Genomic DNA, 20,308 nt, shown 5'->3' on the forward strand with positions numbered 1-20,308 from the left:
GGTGGGCGGGGATGCTGTGAAGTAGGTCCGGCTAGAGCCCTCCCTACGGAAGCTGAGCGAGGCGAGGCGGGACTCCCGGGCTTCCTGAGCCGGGCTCCGTCTGCTCACGTGACCGCAGATAGTGCCGGAGGCGTGGTGCTCTTGCAGGTAGCTAGTGTGTCGCCCTGTTACCGTTTTAACAGGTGTTTTCTTCACTCCTGAGGACCGATCAGCGCTCTGAGTTCAGGATTTAATAGATGTGTATGGGCTCTGGTTTTTGCTCAAGGCTATCCTGTCACCATGGTTACCATGGACGCCTAAGCCGACAGTTTCAAGTTACTTAAGCGGAGTTGGAAGGTATCACCGACTGGATGGATATGAGTTTGAGCAGGCTCCGGGAGTTGCTGGTGGACTGGGAAGCCTGGCGTGCTGCGGTCTATGTGGTCACAGAGTGAGACAAGACTGAGTGAACTGAACTGAAGCGAGTGCTAGTTCTTAAGGTCTGGTCAAGAGGCATTCTTAGTCCTTTACGAAGAAGCACATTCAGGCAAATAAATTCCTAGTAAGCAGAACAGTTTCGTGCTGTGGAACAGACTTCTGACCATCAGTTTTTCACCCTGTAAGGTGGAAGGAACTAAGAGATTTCATCGTAGGCGGTTGCGAGGACTAAACGATACGTGCAACGAAGTTTTAGGCATAGTGCTCAATGGTTAACTGTAATCAGTACTCAACATTATTCGCTTTTCATACAAATCAACAAACACATTAATTCATATATTTAACAAATATATATTGAGTGCTTATGTATGCTGGGCTCTGTTGCAGACTCTAAGAAATCGGCAAGCTAAAAACAAAGATCCCTGCCTTCCAATGGGAGGAGCTAACAAAACAATTAAAATACGCTATAATACATAGTGACCAGTGCTATTGAGATAGTAGAGCAGGGAAAGGGAATAGATAGCAGGGTTTGTGATTTTAAATAGGATGTTGCTGCTGCTAAGTCGCTTCAGTCGTGTCCGACTCTCTGCAACCCCATAGACGACAGCCCACCAGGCTCCGCCGTCCCTGGGATTCTCCAGGCAAGAGTACTGGAGTGGGATGCCATTGCCTTCTCCGAAATAGGGTGTTACCAGGAAAATATTACTGAAAAGCCGCTGCAAAGTTTTGAGCAGATAAATGATATCTGACTTAATGTTTTAAAAGTCTCTCTTTGTTGTGAGAGATTACACTATAAACTTAGAGGGGCAAGGAGAAGCAAGAAGGCCAGTTAATTTTTGCAGTGATCCAGATGGTTATATTCAGAGCACCAGTTTAGCTTCTAGACAATAGATTTGCTGACATTTAATATGGGTTATAGAAAAGAAAAGGATAATTCTAAGGTTTTGAGCTGGAGCATTTAGTGTTTTAAGAATTTAACATTCTTAGAGAGATGGAAATATCAGACCACTTTATCTGCCTCCTGAGAAATCTGAGTCCAGGTCACGAAGCAACAGTTAGAAATGGACATGGAAAAATGGACTGGTTCCAAAGTGGGAAAGGAGTACGTCAAGGCTGTATATTGTCACCCTGCTTATTTAACTTATATGCAGAGTACATCATGAGAAACACTGGGCTGGATGAAGCACAAGCTGGAATCAAGATTGCCAGGAGAAATATCAAAAACCTCAGATATGCACATGACACCACCCTTATGGCCGGAAGCGAAGAGCTAAAGAGCCTCTGATGAAAGTGAAAGAGGAAAGTGAAAAAGCTGGCGTAAAACTCAGCATTCAAAAAAACAAAGATGATGGCATCCAGTCCCATCACTTCATGGTGAATAGATGGTGAAACAATGGAAACAGTGACAGACTTTATTTTCTTGGGCTCCAAAATCACTGAAGATGGTGACTGCAGCCATGAAATTAAAAGATGCTTGCTCCTTGAAAGAAAAGCTATGACCTACGTAGACAGCATATTAAAAAGCAGAGACATTACTTTACCAACAAAGGTCCGTCTAGTCAAAGCTATGATTCTTCCAGTAGTCACGTATGGATGTGAGAGTTGGACCATAAAGAAAGCTGAGCACTGAATAATTGATGCTTCTGAACTGTGGTTTTAGGGAAGACTCTTGAGAGTCCCTTGGACGGCACGGAGATCAAAACAGTCAATCTTAAAGGAAATCAGTCCTGGATATTCATTGGAAGGACTGATGCTGAAGCTGAAACTCCAAAACCTTGGCCACCTGATGCGAAGAACTGACTCACTGGAAAAGACGCTGATGCTGGGAAAGGCTGAAGGCAGGAGGAGAAGGGGATGACAGAGCATGACATGATTGGATGGCATCATTGATTCGATGGATGTGAGTTTGAGCTGGCTCCGGAGTTGGTGATGGACAGGGAGGCCTGGCGTGCTGCAGTCCATGGGGTCGCAAAGAGTGGGACATGACTGAACTGATTTAATGTTTCTGAGCGTTGAGAATCCTGATTTTCAGGAGTTATATAACTCTCAAGAGTTATATAGAAGGCTGCTGCTAAGTCACTTCAGTCGTGTCCGACTCTGCGACCCCCTAGACGGCAGCCCACCAGGCTCCCCCATCCCTGGGATTCTCCAGGCAAGAACACTGGAGTGGGTTGCCATTTCCTTCTCCAATGCATGAAAGTGAAAAGTGAAAGTGAAGTCGCTCAGTCGTGTCTGACCATTGGACTGCAGCCTTCCAGGCTTCTCTGTCCATGGGATTTTCCAGGCAAGAGTACTGGAGTGGGGTGCCGTTGCCTTCTCCGATATAGAAGGCAGCAAAATGCAAAAGCTGATAACTTATTCAAGGTAATATAGTGAAAAAGTTGAGTCCTTGCTCTGGATCTAGACTACCTGCATATGAATATTGGACCCACAAATATTCATTTACTAGATTTATGATTTAGGCACATCATTTAACCTTTCTGTTGCTAGTCTCCTCCTGTGTAATAGGACCTGCTCACTGGGCTGCTACAAGGCTTAAAGGACTGCACACTTCAAAAACCCTTAGGATACTGTCCAACAGTTTATGTTAGCAGTAGCTGTTATTGGTCACCTTCCAACTCTTTGTCACTACTTGGGTCTTTATTGAGCACTGATATATTCATTAAGCAGAATTCTCCTACATCACAGAAAACACACCATCTCTATCACTCTCTTAATTGTGGCAAGTCATAGCTAGTGATATACAGTATGTGACTTAGGTCACAGTTCCTTCTAAAAGACATCACTGTAACAGTAATCTATTCTCACTTGTAGAAACAAGCCAAACAGTGAACTAAATTTGAGGCTTGAGGTTCCCAAGTGTGCTATGGCATATGAATTGATAAGCCCACTATACCACAGACAAGTGAATTCCTATACTGAAACTTTTTAAATAGGATATCAAAGGCAATGTTTAAGTGATATTTTGGGTCCATTAGGTCATTGTATAAATATAAAATACCATTAAGCATGTGTATAGTATTTTACAGTTAACAAGGCACTTTTACACACCAGTGGAAACCAGCTTCCAAGACCGTCCTAATGATTCTTGCCTTCCGGTCTGAATTGCACTTGGGTAGTTTCCTCAATGAAACAGACTATTTTATGTAACTAACAGTTCAGTTCAGTTCAGTTCAGTTGCTCAGTCATGTCCGACTCTTTGCGACCCCATGAATCGCAGCACGCCAGGCCTCCCTGTCTATCACCAACTCCCGGAGTTCACTCAGATTCACGTCCATCGAGTCAGTGATGCCATCCAGCCATCTCATCCTCAGTCGTCCCCTTCTTCTCCTGCTCCCAATCCCTCCCAGCATCAGAATCTCTTCCAATGAGTCAACTCTTCGCATGAGGTGGCCAAAGTACTGGAGTTTCAGCTTTAGCCTCATTCCTTCCAAAGAAATCCCAGGGCTGATCTCCTTGCAGTCTAAGGGACTCTCAAGAGTCTTCTCCAACACCACACTTCAAAAGCATCAATTCTTCGGCGCTCAGCCTTCTTCACAGTCCAGCTCTCACATCCATACATGACTACAGGAAAAACCATAGCCTTGACTAGACGGACCTTAGTCGGCAAAGTAATGTCTCTGCTTTTGAATATACTATATAGGTTGCTCATAACTTTTCTTCCAAGGAGTAAGCGTCTTTTAGTAACTAACAGAGTATACCAGAAATGAATTTGTATAATGGGTGTAGATCAGAGGGATTGCTGTTTCTGCTTGTTAACTTAGATCACCTCCTCTGGGGATGTCAGCCATCATGTTGTGAATTCATTTGGGCAGCCCTGTGGAGAGGCCTAGGTAGAGAATTGAGGCCTCCTACCAACAGCCAGCATCAACCTGCCAGCAAAGTGAGTTAGCTCCCCAGGTGGCATTGACTGCAACCTTAGGAGAAACACTGAGCAGAACTGCCCAGGCAAGCTGTTCTGGAATTCCTGACCCAGAGAAACCATAAGCTGTGAAATGAATATTGTTTTTAGCCACTAAGTTTTGGGGTGCTTTGTTACAAAGTAATAGACAATACTTGAACTAAGCACTTCCAGACGTACAAGCTCAGTTTCAAAGAGGCAGAGGAACCAGAGATCAAATTGCCAACATTTGTTGAATCATGGAGAAAGCAAGGGAGTTCTAGAAAAACATCTATTTCTGCTCCATTGAGTACACTGAAGCCTTTTACTGTGTGGATCACAACAAACAGTGGAAAATTCTTAAAAAGAGAAGGAAGTACCAGACCACCTTACCTGTCTCCTGAGAAAGTCTATATATGGGTCAGGAAGCAACAGTTAGAACTGGACATGGAACAACAGACTGGTTCCAAATATGAAAAAAGTACAAGGCTGTATATTGTCACCCTGGCTTATTTAACTTATATGCAGAGTACATCATGCGAAACAGTGGGCTGGATGACTCACAAGCTGGTATCAAGATTGCTGGGAGAAATATCAAGAACCTCAGAATACAGATGATACCACTCTAACGGCAGAAAGTGAAGAGGAACTAAAGAGCCTCTTGATGAAGGTGGGAGTGAAAAATCTGGCTTAAAACTCAGCATTCAAAAGCCAAAGATCATGGGATCTGGTCCCATCACTTCATGGCAAATAAAAGGGGGAAAGTAGAAGCAGTGACAGATTTTATTTTCTTGGGCTCCAAAATCACTGGGGACGGTAACTGCAGTCATGAAATTAAAACATGCTTGCTCGTTGGAAGAAAAGTTATGACACACCTAGACAAGAGTATTAAAAAGCAGAGACATCACTTTGCCAACAAAGGTGTGTTATAGTCAAAGCTGTGGTTTTTCCAGCAGTCACATATGGATGTGAGAGTTGGACCATAAAGAAGGATAAGTACTGAAGAATTGATGCTTTTGAATTGTGATGCTCTAGAAGACCTGAGTGTTCCTTGGACAGCAAGGAGATCAAACAAGTCAGTCCGAAAGAAAATCAACCCTGAATATCCATTGGAAGGACTGCTGCTGAAGCTAAAGCTCCAATACTTTGGCTACCTCATATGAAGCACCAACTCATTGGAAAAGACTGTGATTGAAGAGAGACTGGAGGGGTAGCAGAAGGTGTTAGCATCACCAACTCAATGCACATGAACTTGAGCAAACTCTGGGAGACGGTGGAGGACAGAGGAGCCTGGTGTGCTGTTTCATGAGGTCACAGAGTCGGACATTACTAAGGGACTGAACAGCAACAGTCAATACACTAATTTGATCCTGCCTATCAAACTGTATAGTACTGGAGAAAAAACAAGTTGGACAAACTTAGCAATTCACTAACGGTTACAGATACTTAAGTGTTTAACTCCTAAATGAATACACAGGCTGTTAAAGCTAAACCCAAACTCTTTCTATGACATTATCCTCCTTGGGAGCTCATCCTATGACAGCAGTCCCTACCAATATCCTTTTGTCATGCCTCTAGTCATAAATTATATAAAAGTGATATATTTTTTCGTTGGAACTTTCATGGCAGAAGCTGTAGTAAACGTGGTCCTCAGTTCCAGTACTGGGGTTTCTAACGGCTGGCCCACAACATTATTTAAGCCACGCTTCATCTCCTGAACCTACTCTGTTTCTGAAAGAAGAAAAAACCTGCCATGAGCTTCTTTTTACTGAAATAAGAAAGCTAAGGAGGAAAAAGAGAGTAGTACTGGTTTTTGAGAAATTTTTCCAAATACATTTTTTAAATAATAAAAAAGAAATCCTGAGTCATGTATTTCTCATGCATTACCAGAGTAGCTTATTGCTAGCATCAAATTCCTATCTCACATTTGAGTTGGGTAACATTTATAATAGGCCACAATACAGAATCTACACAAAAAGCAGATCAACTCTGAAACAGCAGAAAAACCAAGTATAAAGATTAATCCATATGTAACTGGGCAAACACAAAAATGTACTCAACAATTCTATTCTATTACTCATGAATTACCCTTACTATTAGGGATGACTTCTTTAAAGCATATTCTACAAATAATTAAAGGTATGGAAGAGAATTTATTTCACTTTGTGAGGCTTTACTTTCACAATTTTACATACCCTTGGCACAGGAAGACCCCCTATCAAAATTCTATTAATTGACTTAAGGTAAATAGGTTGATCTTATGAGACTTTCAGACAATTAAGTTTGAGAAAGTTTATGATTATCAGGATTTGTACACATGATCACAATCAAAAGAAAGAGATAAACCAAAGAACAAGACTTTCTTAATCCCCCTGAAACCATAAATTACAATTTCTGGTCAAATGGTATTCCTATGCTATATTCATTTTTATCCCATTTTCCATTTTATACTCTGGCATTTCTTTTCTGAATACAGGTTACATACAATATTATGTGTTAACTCCCTAGTCTTAATACCACAAAGTCACCTGTTTTACCATGGGTATATTTTTATCATTTAGAGTCGGATATGCTGGTTAATAAGCCAGTAATACTCCAGTAACTTTGTGAATGCAAACACACTGAGAAGTAAGAACAAATAATGGAGTTATTATTTCACGGATCCTCATTCAAGTTCAGGAAAATTACTCCTAGAAAGCTGCAATTCTGCCAAATATATTCTATGTTTAAACGGAAACTGAAAGAAAAGTGAAATTGCTGGAAGCCTTTGACGGTTCACTAGACATTGTGTGCTTTCAATAGTTCAACACTGTTATGCTTGATAATCAAGAGTAAGTTAATAGGCTAACATTTTAAAATGTATACTTTAATTAAGGTATAAAGTATATAAACAATCAGGTAAGCTTATAGAGAAGCTGACCAAGATACATAAATTAGGAGATATAAGTGTCCATCTAAACTTCCTATACTTCATCTTTTTTCTTTTTACAGAATATTTATTAAAGTTGTTTAATATACAATTTTTCATTTGTCATTCTGGAAGTCCTTTTTTAGAAAGACTCTTCTTTATCTGATGACAAATAGGAGCCACGTTATCAGTGATTATTCTGGACCTCCACGCTGAAAAGGAAGAAATAAAGCAATAAGATTAGGTGTTTCATTTACAAAGACAATTTTCATGGCAACTATACAAACCTGAGACATTTTAAAGCAATGATCTTTAGGTCTTAAAACCAATTTCGGATTTTACATTGCTTTTGGGCTCTCATATCAATATTATAAAGAATTTCAGATCTGAAAGGGACTCAAGGTGGATCTAGGTCAATGGTCCTCAAATTTCTTGGTCCTTTATGCTATAAAAAAATTAATGAGGACCCTGGTTGGGAACTAGATCCCACACGCCACAACTTAAGAGTCTGCATGCTGGAACTGAAGAGCTCACATGCCTCAATGATCGAAGATCCAGAATGCCTACAAGTAAAACAATAACAACAAAAACCAAACAGGTGCAGCCAAATAAAGAATTTAAAATAAACTAAATATTTTTTAAAAATTAATGAGGACCGTAAAGAGCTTTTTTTCATGGGGTATATATATTTTGCTATTTACCATACTATATACTTCTACACATATTCTTTCAAGCACATTTACCAAGGGCTCAAACATCACTTATTTCTCATAGTCCTGGCCTACCTGACTATCCCTGTCTTAGGTATGGACACACCTTGACAAGACAATTAGAAGAACATGTAAATCAGCATCTGAAACTCCAAAGCTAATAATGTTAAGGTGTCTTCCACAGTATTAGGATAAAGAGCAACAACATACTTGGATAAATTCCATTTCTTCTTGAGACACAAGTTTCCTTCTGTATTTCTGAGGTAGAGTTCTTATCATCTCTGCAGTGTCTGGTGGACCCTGATGCATCAGCCAGTCTGGTGATTTACTTCCCTTAGAATGCTGCGAAATTGAAGAAGTATGAGATGGTAGTCCTGCTGATCGTAGAACTTCTGATACTGAAATTAAAATAAAAAACCAACTTAGAGGGATTGTTCAGAGTCTTAAAATACTATTTTGGGTTATTACTGAATAATCAAGTTAGTCTTAAAATGATTAAATATTACAATTCCAAGAGGTAAGTATTATAGAGTAACTTGGTTGGGTAGCTATATAGTTTATAAGTTTGTTTTAAAGCAAATGAGGTAGTTTTAAGTGAGAGAACTACTAAATTGAGTAAGTTCATAAAATAATGAAATTTTTAGGTAGTGGAGTTCAATCCATGTGGACATTACTTAAGTTTTGCCCTATGGTAGAGATTACAAGTAGTATCATACAATGGAGAATAAAAAAGCTGGAAAATGGAGATGAGATTTGTTTTCTCCAGACTTGTCTGTCACTATAAATTCTTCAAGAGTTACGATAAGTTAAAAATATCCATATAAAATTTGTTAAAATTCTCCCTGAATTAATGGTTGAGTATCTTATACTAAAGACAGTGACAGATGAGTAAAAGAAAAACAGAACTTGTTCAGAATCTTCAATTACTTTTAATGGGTAATGACTACTAAGTTCTAAGGCAATCTAAGAAATATTTACTGATTGAATGAACAGATACATCAGTGAATGAGAAAGAGAAGGTTAGCTGGGAGAAAGATATAGGAATGGTGGTTATTCATCATAATGTCTGCAGATATAAACATGGGAGATTCTTCTGAAGGACAGAAGAAAAGGCAGAACAAAAACTGCCATATATAAACTCGGTTATCACCAAAATTCAGAAATACCTACTGTTAAGTTACTACTTTTTAAAAGTAAGTAACAGAAGTTAGTTAACGCAACCTAACATACCACTGTGACCTCAGCTACAATTGTCAACCTGATTTTAAAATGAAAAATAGTCTACAATAAAATATTCATGTATGGATCTGATTGTCCATATTTTTTAGTCTAAATAAACTGCAGCTTACCATTTGGTTTAGGATTGTCTCTTCTGTCAGGGAACCTTATTAATGGAGTATGTGGCTTGACTACCTAAAAGAAAAATATAATGCATGAGAAAGAAATGAAGTACTAAGATAACCTCATTAACTACACAAGAAATAATCTATTGATCCCACAAGCAGATACCTTTGTTAAAATAACTTAGTACTTGACAGCAACTTTAAATTTTCTATTAAAAAATTACTTTTAAATTTTATTCTTATATTTCCCTGGTGGCACAATGGATTGAGAATCCACCTGCCAATGCAGGGGATACAGTTCACTCTCTGGTCCAGGCAATTTCCACATGACGCAGAACAACTAAGCCTGAGCATCAGAAGCTGGTGCTTTGTACAGGAGCTGTACAAAGCCTGTGCTCTAGAGCCCATCAGCTGCAACTGCCGAGCCCACGTGCTGCAACGACCGAAGCCCACGTGCCTAGAGCCTATGGTCCACAACCAGAGAAGCCGCTGCAATGAGAAGCCCACGCACCACAAGGAAGAGCAGCCCCCGCTCGCCGCAACTAGAGAAGACTGTGCTGCAACGAAGAACCAGTACAGCCACAAAGGAATACATAATTTTACTCTTCCCCAGCAAGGGTAGCTAGTCTATGAACTATTAATGGTTTATCTTATTTGATATTCATAATAAATTTGTACTTTATACATCACAAAACATTGCACTGTACTGCCAACTGACCTCAAAACAACCCTATAAGGTGACATGGATTTTACGTTGCGTGACTTCCAAATCATCCTGCTGACTGGTAAGAACTGAAAGTTTCCTTGACTTGTACTGACTATTGTTTCTGTACTATGTTTTAATACTTAGTAGTTTAGAATAGGATAAAAAGCATACCGAAAATCAGGTAATCAAAAAAACTTTTTCTGACAACAAAAGTAACACATGTTCTGCGTACAAAAAACTGGTAAAAACACAGAAAAGCACAAAGAAAAAAAACATTATCTATAAGCTCAAAACACACATAAAATAGATTTAAACTTCTGATAACTCCTGACTTTATTCTTTTTCCTATACCCATAGAAATACATGTATTTAGATAACTTTTTCATAAGCTATTTGAAGAGTATTAACTTTTTATCCCTAAAATTCCAGATAATGCCATAGAGGAACTTAAGCAGAACTTTCAGTATGAAATCATCTGAATATATATAAAATGTTAAGACTTAATAAACAGAACCCTAAAAACAACTTCTCACTGTGTCTAGTAACTGTTTCTTTTCATAGCCAGGCTTCTTGGGAAAGAGTGTTCTATCCATCTTCCAGGCTGATGTTGTTTCAGGATAAACTTCAAACTGGCATTTGACATCTACAGGTCCATCATGATCTGGCCTCTCCCTACCTCTCCAGTCTCATTCCCCACCATGGTACCATTCACTCCAGGGACTCTGAAGCACTTCTTATTTCCCTACCTTGTCATACCATTTCCACCCTCATTCAACTGAGAGCTCATGTGCTCTGCCAGGAAATCTCTCCCTGGTTCCACCCTACGTCCGTGTCTCTGCTTTTACCTATCTTGTAAAACAGCCCGACTGTCACTCTTCTCTTAAGAAGATTCCCCATCCCTACATCCCATTTAAAAAGGACTCCTATGTTTCCACAGCAGCCTGAACATCTTAAGAATACTGTGTAGAGGACACCTAAATGAGCCAACGACTACATACAGGACAGCAAAGTTCCTGGAAGGGCGGAGATGGAAAACAAAGAACTTCTGCAGCAGTACCCAGGACCCAGCACATGCTCAGCAAACATCAGACAAACGAGTCAACAGACTACGTGTCACTCAGGGTTAACTGTACAGGCACAGGAGTATCTATACACACACTTAGACATACGTACTATACCAGAGAGAAAGAGCCCATTTCAACATAGTTTTTGTACACTTAAAAGCACAGTAATATGCCCTTACAGGTCAGTTGGCTATCCTTTCATTTGTGCCTTTCTAAGTCTCTTAGTTCCAGCTGTGCCTCTTACATAACATATAGCACTGACTATTCATTTGTTGGCCAACCTGAGAACACTTTTAAAAGGGGAGTGAGACCACTTACATTTATAACTCATAAATTTGGTATATCTTCTGTCATATCATTATTGAACATTCTTCGTCCTATGATCTTTTTCTTTGCTTTCATTTGTGGGGTTGGTTGGTTGGTTGTTGGGTTTTTGGTATTTAGAAGAGACCTGTACTTTTGTATAATGTTTATGCTATTACCTTTACATAATACTCTCAATTGCCTGTTTCTGAGATACTATCTATTGGTTCACTATCACTAGAAAGAACGAAGGTAATCTCTTCTCTGCCACCCCTCCCCATCTTTTACTACCAGTAAATAACTAGAGGCAATTACAAGTTTACTCTACTTTCTGTATACTCTTCCTCTTATTCCTCCGTTTAAAAAGTCTTACTAGATATATACTGTCAGAGCAAATACTACCAATAAGTCTTTCTCCCTTCTCTGCATTATCTAGCCTTGATTCTACAGTTAAATACACTCAGTGACTATATCCAGTTCCTGTGTTAAAACAGCTACAAGTACAACTAAGTATTCCTTAGTTGTCTGATGCTTATTCCCTGGGAGAGCTAGTAGGAAGAGCTTTGGGGAACAGTATTCCCTGAGTTATTAAAGGTTTAGAAGAGTTTGTGGCCTTTATACTTGAAGGTCAGTGCAGCTAGATAAAGCTTAGGTTTACATTTTCTTTCCTTAACTACCTTAAATATGCTATCCACATGTTTTCCTTTAAGAAGTATTATTGTTGAAAACTTTGATAACTTAGTAAGTGCTTGGTCTTGTTGCTTGGATCACCAAATAATTATTTTCTTTAAAAGTCAATGATTTTACTAGAATATACCCATTAGTCAACAAGTTAGGTCAAATCTCTCAACTACAAGGTATAACTTTAAGTCTCTTTTTGTAACAGGAAAGTTCTATTAAATTATAGGTATTGAGACTTGGTCAACTCTACTTTTACTTTTTCAGAGACTTATTATACAAAAGTTGCATCATCTCGTCTTTATCTACTTCTATGCATTACTGACTCGATGGATGTGAGTTTGAGTGAACTCTGGGAGATGGCGATGGGACAGGGAGACCTGGTGTGCTGCGATTCATGGGTTTGCAAAGAGTCGGACACAACTGAGCGACTGAACTGAACTGAACTGATGACATTCTCTGAATCCCTTTAATCTTTTCTCATTATCTTTGATTTTTGAGGGAAATTTATTTTATGAAGGAATCCACTTCTATGATTCATGAAACCCAGGCTAAGTTAAAAGTGACGCGTTCTGGAGGAAATGACACTCCACTCTAGACCTTCTGGTTAGAACTACTGTCTTCTCTTTCTACCTCAACTGAAAACCCAGCCTCATGCTGCCAAAATCCCTGCCCTACGATTCCTGGAAGATGCCAAAGTCGACTTTGTTAGAGGCTTTTTCAGAGGAGAAGACAACTCTTGCCTTCTCAGAAGAACAATCCTCTACTTACTTTGCTTTATGAGGCAGATAGCAACTCCAAACCACGGACAGGTTGGGACCTGCGCAGGCCTCAATCATTATCTGCGTGTTTTTAATCCTTTTTCTCCTTTCCCCTACTATTTACTTTAGGAAAACTTCTAAGTTGCCCATTGACCTTTGTGTTCTTTCCAGTTTAGTGTCTATTCCTGAAAGGTTCTTTTCTTTTATTCTTAATTCTTTACTGAGTTCAGAGTTGTACCATCCCTAAAATCTTAACCTAAAATCCAAACTCAACTACAGCCTTTTAACTCTTCTTATTTCCCACTATCAGTTTCAGCCAACCCTTCATTTCCTTGATCTCTCCCTTTTCTCCCAGTCAAGTGGTTCCATCTTGACTTTACTTCCTTTTTCATCTAGCCTAGACCCACAGTCCACTGAGCAACCTCTTAGCACTCTCAACTGCCTTGATGTAAATCTCAAACCCTGAATAAACCCAACTACCTACCTTCTTCCCCTGTGTCTTATACAGTTAAGTGATTCCCTACATGATTACCTCCTCTCTACTACTGTATCATCCCAAATGTATCAAATATACATTGCTTGGCATTCAGCAGGCATTTATAACTTACTCTTCTAAAATTATGTTTAAATACTCTGCATCTAGCCAAATTCCTCTGCTTAATAGTGACACCAGGCTTTGTGAATTCCTATCAGTTTGTGCCAGTCTGCTGAAATACTACTCTCTTTTCAAGATACCTATCAACAAGTGCTAAGCTCTGTGGAAGCACCATGTATTATCCTGTTGGCACTGTGGTCCCAGCACTGAGTACAGGCCTGGCACAGAAGTACCCAACACATTTTGCTAACGTTAACATGTTGCTGGCACGTACTGCTTTGTATTATGAATGCGAATATAAGTCTTCGCAGCTCTGTTAGAAGTAGACAGGCCATTCCTTATTCTGTATCTCACAGCATCTTTTTTGTTGCATGTATTAATAGTTCTTTATTATTGCTGTGTGCTGTTCCACTTTAACAAGTCTACCACACTTTATATTGCTAATGGATATTTGGATATTTTCTGGTTTAGGTGTTATTATGAATAAAGCAACTATGAACATTTTAATCTTGTTTTTAAAATAGGTATATGCACTCATTTCTCCGGGGTATAAACCTATGAGTAAGACTGCTGGGACATAGGGTGAAGGGAAGTGAAGTCGCTCAGTCGTGTCCGACTCTTTGTGATCCCATGGACTGTAGTCTACCAGGCTTCTCTGTCTATGGGATTTTCCAGGCAAGAGTACTGGAGTGGGTTGCCATTTCCTTCTCCAGGGGATCTTCCTGACCCAGGGATCAAACCCAGGTCTCCTGCAGTGCAAGCAGATGCTTTATTAGGGTAGGTATGTCTAACTAGTAGTAAAGGCCCATAAAACAGTTTTCCAAAGTGGCCATACCTTTTTATATTCCCACCAGCAATGTATGAGAGTTTCGGATGCTTCGTGTTCTAATCACCACTTGGCAGTGTCAGTCTTTTTAAATAATTTTGGTGGTTTCCTGGTTTTAATTTGCATTTCCCTGGCAAGTAATGATGTTGAACATCTTTTCACTGGCTTAGTGCTCATTCAAATATCTTGCTTTGTGCAATATCAAGTTTTTTTTTTTACCCATTTAAAAAACTGGGCTATATATTATTGATATATATAATTATCTATTAAGGATACCAGTCCTTTGTCGGGTGTTCTCCTGTCCTCACAAAATCTTTAATTAAGGCTTAATAACTACGCACTGAATAAATAAGTGAGGATCATTCATTACAATGGGAGCAAAGACTGGGATCTAAGATTATATTCCAGAGCGAAATAACTATAAGAAAGTCTTTCAAGAGATGTACTTGTGAAAAGGGAAATGCACTTCTCATATCAAAGTTAAAAGTTAATTGTACAGTAATGCAATTTGAGTTGGAAAAACCTCGAGTTTTTCAACCACAAAAGTGCAGATCGTAGCCCTTTATAGACCAAGTTTAATTTTCCTACGTAAGCTAAAGACCACAGTTGGAGAAGCAAAAACAAAAGCTGTCAGGAGTTAGTAACTGATGAATGGGTTGATAAAGTCCCTCTAGCGCCAATCTAAATTCAGGGGAAAAAATTACAGAAAAACTTAAATATATATTTTCCATTCTCCCCTATCAGGCCTATAACCAGACGCTGGTTGGTGGAGGACAGTATCCGGCGAGGACGCAGCTCGCGGGGCCAGTTCTCTGGCCATTCCCAAGACCTTGAAGGGACACTGGGTCAGAGCGAAGGCTCGCTTCCTTTCACTCTTCTACCGCCTTCCTTCCGATTGGCTGATTCGCGACAACCTAGACAATACCGGCCGCTGATTGGCCAGCATATTGCCAAGGCAGCCAAGCCTGCAGCCTGCTAAGAGGCTAAGGAGGTCTCGGTGGAGGGCAGTCTGGGGACTTTGCAACAGATACGTGCCTACGTGCGGAGATGCACTCCCTAGGCCTGGCTCGAATCGTCAGCTCCGTCCCAGGCTTCACTGCCCGTCCCAACAAGCGCAAGGTCCAATTCTCCCATACACCCGGGGAAGCAGCTGCTGGCCCTAGGCAGGGCCGCGGTCACTGCGCCGCCTCCACCACCGCCTTTCCTCCCCAGCGCGGTGTTACGGTCAGCACCTTCCCTATAGCCCACGGAGCAGAAAGGCGACCGAGTCTCCTTACCTGAACGACCCTGCTGGCAGACGCCATCTTGCTGCCCATCATGACCCCCGAGAAGGGGCAGCTTCCGGGGCGCTGGCGAGCCGCGGTTTTAACAGGCGTCCCGCGCGGCTCGGGGCGGGCCCTGCCTGTGGCGTCACGGAGCAGGAGCGGGCGCCGGCGCAGGACCCTCCTCCACTGTGGAGCTAGCCCCACCCTGGTGCCTGACACCGCCCCGCCTCTCTTCCCGCTGGGGAGCTGACCCACCGTTGTTTTCGTTTTGCAGGTGAAGATTTGTGATGTTGGATTTATTTTGTTCATCAGCCTATGAGTGACCTAGGACCATTTCTTCTCCGGATAGTCAGTTTTTAATTTCAGCGTAGTCCAAAATGTAATATGAAGCCAAATAAATAATATAAATTCTTTTGCTCTAAAATGAACAATCTTGTTAAAATTTGGGAGTAAGAAGCAAACTCAGAGTGGTGGCCAATTCCGACTCTATAGGTTCTATGGGTTTCATATTCCGTTGCTTTTTAGAAATTTGTTAATTTTTTTTTTTTTACTGAAGTATAGTTGTTTTACAATGGGTTCATTCCCGTTGCTTATTAACATTGCTTGATTTGGTTTTCTGATTCCTTTCTCTACCATTACTCCTGATATTAAACTGCTGCCTGCTTCGAGTTTGAGAAAACTCAGAAGTTCTAGTTTTTTTTTTGAAACATGAGCCATCCATCATTCCCCCAAGTTGTATTAATGTTAAATTCTATGGTAAATATTAGTGTTTACACTGTTAAAAAATTAATACACAGTACAATATGTTGCAGCCATTTTGTAAGTAATGTAACATTACATTATTGTAAATATTTAGAGCAACAAATTTGTTTTGATGATCTAAGTCAATGTTTTCTAAATCTAGGAGAGTTATTTAACCTAAATATGGGCCCTTCTGATTCAGAATTTCTGGAGGAGACCAGGAATCTTTTTTTTTTTTTAATGCTTTCAAAGCTTGTTTTAGCAGCACATAGCGTAGTCTAAAATCAGATTGATAAAGTGGTTAGGTGGGCAAACCACATGAACTGGCAAATTAAAAAAGAAAAACAAATTTCCCTTAAAATATTAAAAGACATTCAACCTCTCTTATTCTAAGAAAAATTTAAACTACACTGAAACACTATTTTTAATCCATCAAATTGGCCAACAGCAATAGTTTGGACAATATGATCCAGGGAGGCTGTGGGGAAAGAGGCACTGATGTATATCATTTAAATTTTAGTTTAAGGCAGGACAAGAAAAATTAAACGAAATTCTCTCTGTGGGTCCCTTTGGGCCTCCTCCCTCCCTAATACGCAGTGTGCATCTCCATTACACATTAACCACAGCTCCTCAAAGATGGAAGCACCTGCTCAACCATAAAGATCCTTTTCTTTCTTTCTTCTGAGGCTGGCAGTGTAAGTTCCTCAAACAATAGGGTTCTTTTCCAGTTCTGTGAGGGGTCACAGTGACTTGTCGCTCAATTTGTACCTGCTTACCTGGACTAAGTATGCTTTGTGGACTTTATCTGAAGTATCAGTTTGTCATTTAGATATACAGTCCTTTGTCTCAAAAATGTACATGACTGTGCCTTTGACTTCTAACAGGCAGAACAGTCCTCAGAGCTTTCTGAGAATCTGCTTCCTGGATCATAGTCTTCACTTTGGTTTATATAAAATTCCTTCCCCAAACCCCCGCACCCCTTAACTATTCAGTAGTTCATTGAATTTTCATCAACAGTGGGAGTAAAAGATGGTACTCAAAAAAAAAAAAGTACATACTGAATAACTCCAATTATATGACATTCTGGACATTCTGGAAAAGGCAAAACTATGAAAACAATAAAAATAACAGTGGTGGTCAGGGGTTGGGGGAGGGAGGGACAAATAGGCAGAGCACAAGGAATTTTTAGGACAGTGAAACTATTGTGTATGATAGTATCAATATTAAGGTGGGTACATGTCATTATATTTATCAAAATGCATAGAATATGCAACCTTTAGATGATAACGACACGTTAATGTTAAGGTTCAGTTGTAAGAAATGTACGGCTGTAGTGGGGGATGATGACAGTGGGGGAGGTTGTGCATGTGTCCGAGCAGTAGGTATATGGGAACTGAACTTTCTGCTCCATTTTGCTGTGAACCTAAAACTGCTTTAAAAAAATAAAGTATATTAAAAATTTCTTTAAAGTCACCATTGCTGTAACCAGAAAAACTAATGTGTTCTTGAAGTTCAAAAATGGTGACTAACCTGGAGTCTACTGTACAGAGTGGAGTAAGTCAGGAAGAGAAAGTCAAATACTGTATATTAATGCATATATATGAAATTTAGAAAGATAATACTGATGACCCTACATGCAGGGCAGCAAAGGAGACATAGATGTAAAGAACAGACTTTCAGATTCAATGGGAGGAGAGGGTGGGATGATTTGAGAATAGCACTGAAACATGCATATAACCAGGCATAAAATAGATGACCAGTCCAAGTTCAATGCGTGAAGCAGGGCACCCAGAGCCCCTGGGCTCTGACAAAAACCCAGTAAATTTTCAACTAAGGAAAGGAAATTTACTAAGGAAAGGAGAGGTAAATATTTGAGGTGCTGGATGTGTTAACTAGATTGTGGGAATCCTTTGATGTACACATACATCAAGTCATCACATTGTAAACTTTAAATATTTTGTATTTTATTTGTCACTGACAAACGGCAACCCACTCCAGTATTCTTGCCTGGAGAAACACTTGGTCAGAGGAGCCTGGCAGGCCACAGTCCATGAGGTCGCAGAGAGTCTGCCACCCGTATCTTCAGTAAGGGAAGGAAGCTCAAAAGCAACAGCAGCTTAGATTTATAGTACACAGACACTTCGTTCACATTTAGAGAAACAGCAACTTTCAATGTGAAAATCTACAATTCTAGATTCTCATTCTGAAGTCATTCGAGAGACACAGGTAGACTTTTTGGCTACTTTTCTACTAATATTTTTCATTTTCCTTTATGATTATATTTAAGAAAGAAATGAAAATGGACAAAGAATTCCCATGGTTTAGAGATTTTACTAAAATATAAACTTTTCAAGTCCTCTAATTCCAAGAAGTTTCCCCAGAATACCTGATAATGAGATTAGAAAATGTCAAATGCAGGATAAATTACTGGTCATATTGGTATGAATTTTGTTTGGGGAGGAAAACCAGGAAAATGCTCTGACTTTTTTCTACTTGTGGAGTTTTTAAATAAGTGTTGGCATTCATACTCCACAGAATTCTCATCGAGGCCCCTTCTTGATTAGTTCTTTCTAGGATGGAAATGATGAAAGGAGCTGAACCTGAGACAACAAACTGCCTCAATTCCCAAATTCTATTTTATTTTCCTGCTCAATTTTAATCACCCTTCTGTCATCATACCATTTGATTACTCATTCCTTTTTTTTTTTGACATGTATACCCTGCTCTATTTATTTTTGGCTGCACTGGGTCTTCCTTGCTGCGTGCGGTCTTCCTTTCTCTAGCTGTGGCGAATGGAGGGCTGCTCTCCAGCTCTGGTGCACAGGCTTGTGTGTGGTTTCTCCTGCCGTGGGCACAGGCTCTAGGTGCATAGGTTTCAGTGGTTGCGACTGGCGGGCTCTGGGCACTTGGGCTTCGGTGGTTGTGGCACAGAAGCTCATTAGTTGTGGCTCATGGGCTCTAGAGCGTGCAGGCTTCAGTAGTTGCGGTGCATGGGCTCAGTTGCTCTGTGGCACGTGGAATCTTCTATCAGGGATGGAACCAGTGTCCCCTGCGTTGGCAGGCGGATTCTTACACACTATGCCAGCAGGGAGGTCCAGGTCCCATGATTTTTGTCTTGTGTTAATAAAACAATGTTGTCTCTCCTCCAGTTCTACAAGGATCAAGTCATTGATTGCTAACCTTTAGGACACTGTGTAAGAACTCAGGACAAAGAACAGGAGCACTCAGTGCTTTGGGAGAACAGGCAAACAAAAACGGCTCTTAGATATACTTTAGGAAATGTTTTATGAATCTGGATTCTTGCATCCTCCGATAGTTAGAGAAGCACTAAAATATCATTAACTGATGTATCTATTCTGCTTAACTAAAAGTAAACTTCTACTAAGATATATGCTGGATTGCACATACTTTGTAGCCAAAATCTCATATATACTGGCCTCTTCCTCCCTACCTCTTCAGAGCACTTCCTCAGAGCTATCTGAGAGGCTATTAGTGCTCAGTAAGACACTGACTAAAACTCAACTCTCAGCTGTTACACTGTACATCTTTCTTTAGTCAACATTCTATACCCTGAATGCTATTTTTTGGCTGTTTTCATGGACCTGTGGAGCACAGCACCGTTTTACCTCATCTATTGTGTCTTAATATCCTTATCCTAACTAGCCTTTGACTCCTTTCTTGTCCCATGTACCTTGTTCTTGACATTGGCTGTACATCTATGAGGCAGAACTCAGTATACATGACAGCTTCCTGATGTGATTGATGCAATACAAAGTGCCCAGAACAACTTGCGTATTTTTTTGATTTAAAAAAAAATTTGAAACTACATTTAATAAAGCACTTAGATCTAACTTCTGGTTTCCTGGAAAACAGAGGCGAAACAAGCTATGTAAACTACTAGGAAGCAATCGGACAAGTCAGAAGAGACCTTTCTCCAGGGCAATCCCTTCCTTTGACAATGATTGTTAAGAACTTGTAGGGGGTGGGTGGGGGGGAGGAGGATATAATCTGTTGCAGCTACTCAGTTCAGTTCAACTACAGATCTTATGAGGGGGTTACATCCCAATAAAGTTAAAAATATCCTAAGTCAAAATGCATTTAATATACCTAA

At 40.1% G+C, this 20,308-nt stretch overlaps 1 protein-coding gene across 2 annotated transcripts; it reads right to left on the minus strand.

Moving 5' to 3' along the window:
* Window positions 1-6,430: 6,430 nt before the first annotated feature.
* KGD4 (alpha-ketoglutarate dehydrogenase subunit 4) lies at window positions 6,431-15,534 on the minus strand. Of its 2 annotated transcripts, XM_004016914.5 has the most exons (4): window positions 15,469-15,534; window positions 9,265-9,328; window positions 8,126-8,313; window positions 6,431-7,417 (listed from the first exon to the last, which is right to left on the minus strand). In XM_004016914.5, the coding sequence occupies exons 1-4, from the start codon at window positions 15,508-15,510 to the stop codon at window positions 7,400-7,402; spliced, it is 312 nt and encodes a 103-aa protein (XP_004016963.1). In that variant the 5' UTR covers window positions 15,511-15,534; the 3' UTR covers window positions 6,431-7,399. The 2 variants fall into 2 exon arrangements, with proteins under 2 accessions (XP_004016963.1, XP_060256318.1); XM_060400335.1 differs by having other exon boundaries at window positions 6,431-8,313.
* Between the last annotated feature and the right edge of the window lie 4,774 nt (window positions 15,535-20,308).

Source organism: Ovis aries, chromosome 16, assembly GCF_016772045.2.
Source record: "Ovis aries strain OAR_USU_Benz2616 breed Rambouillet chromosome 16, ARS-UI_Ramb_v3.0, whole genome shotgun sequence".
NCBI lineage: Eukaryota > Metazoa > Chordata > Mammalia > Artiodactyla > Bovidae > Ovis > Ovis aries.

What these genes read in the sequence shown, in the direction of transcription:
- KGD4 (XM_060400335.1), bottom strand. Translation starts at nt 15,510, where the DNA reads ATGATGGGCAGCAAGATGGCGTCTGCCAGCAGGGTCGTTCAG. An exon ending in CTGCCAGCAGGGTCGTTCAG is followed by an intron (nt 9,329 to 15,468) that starts GTAAGGAGACTC and finishes TTTTTCTTTTAG; the next exon opens with GTAGTCAAGCCACATACTCC. An exon ending in AGACAATCCTAAACCAAATG is followed by an intron (nt 8,314 to 9,264) that starts GTAAGCTGCAGT and finishes TTTTAATTTCAG; the next exon opens with TATCAGAAGTTCTACGATCA.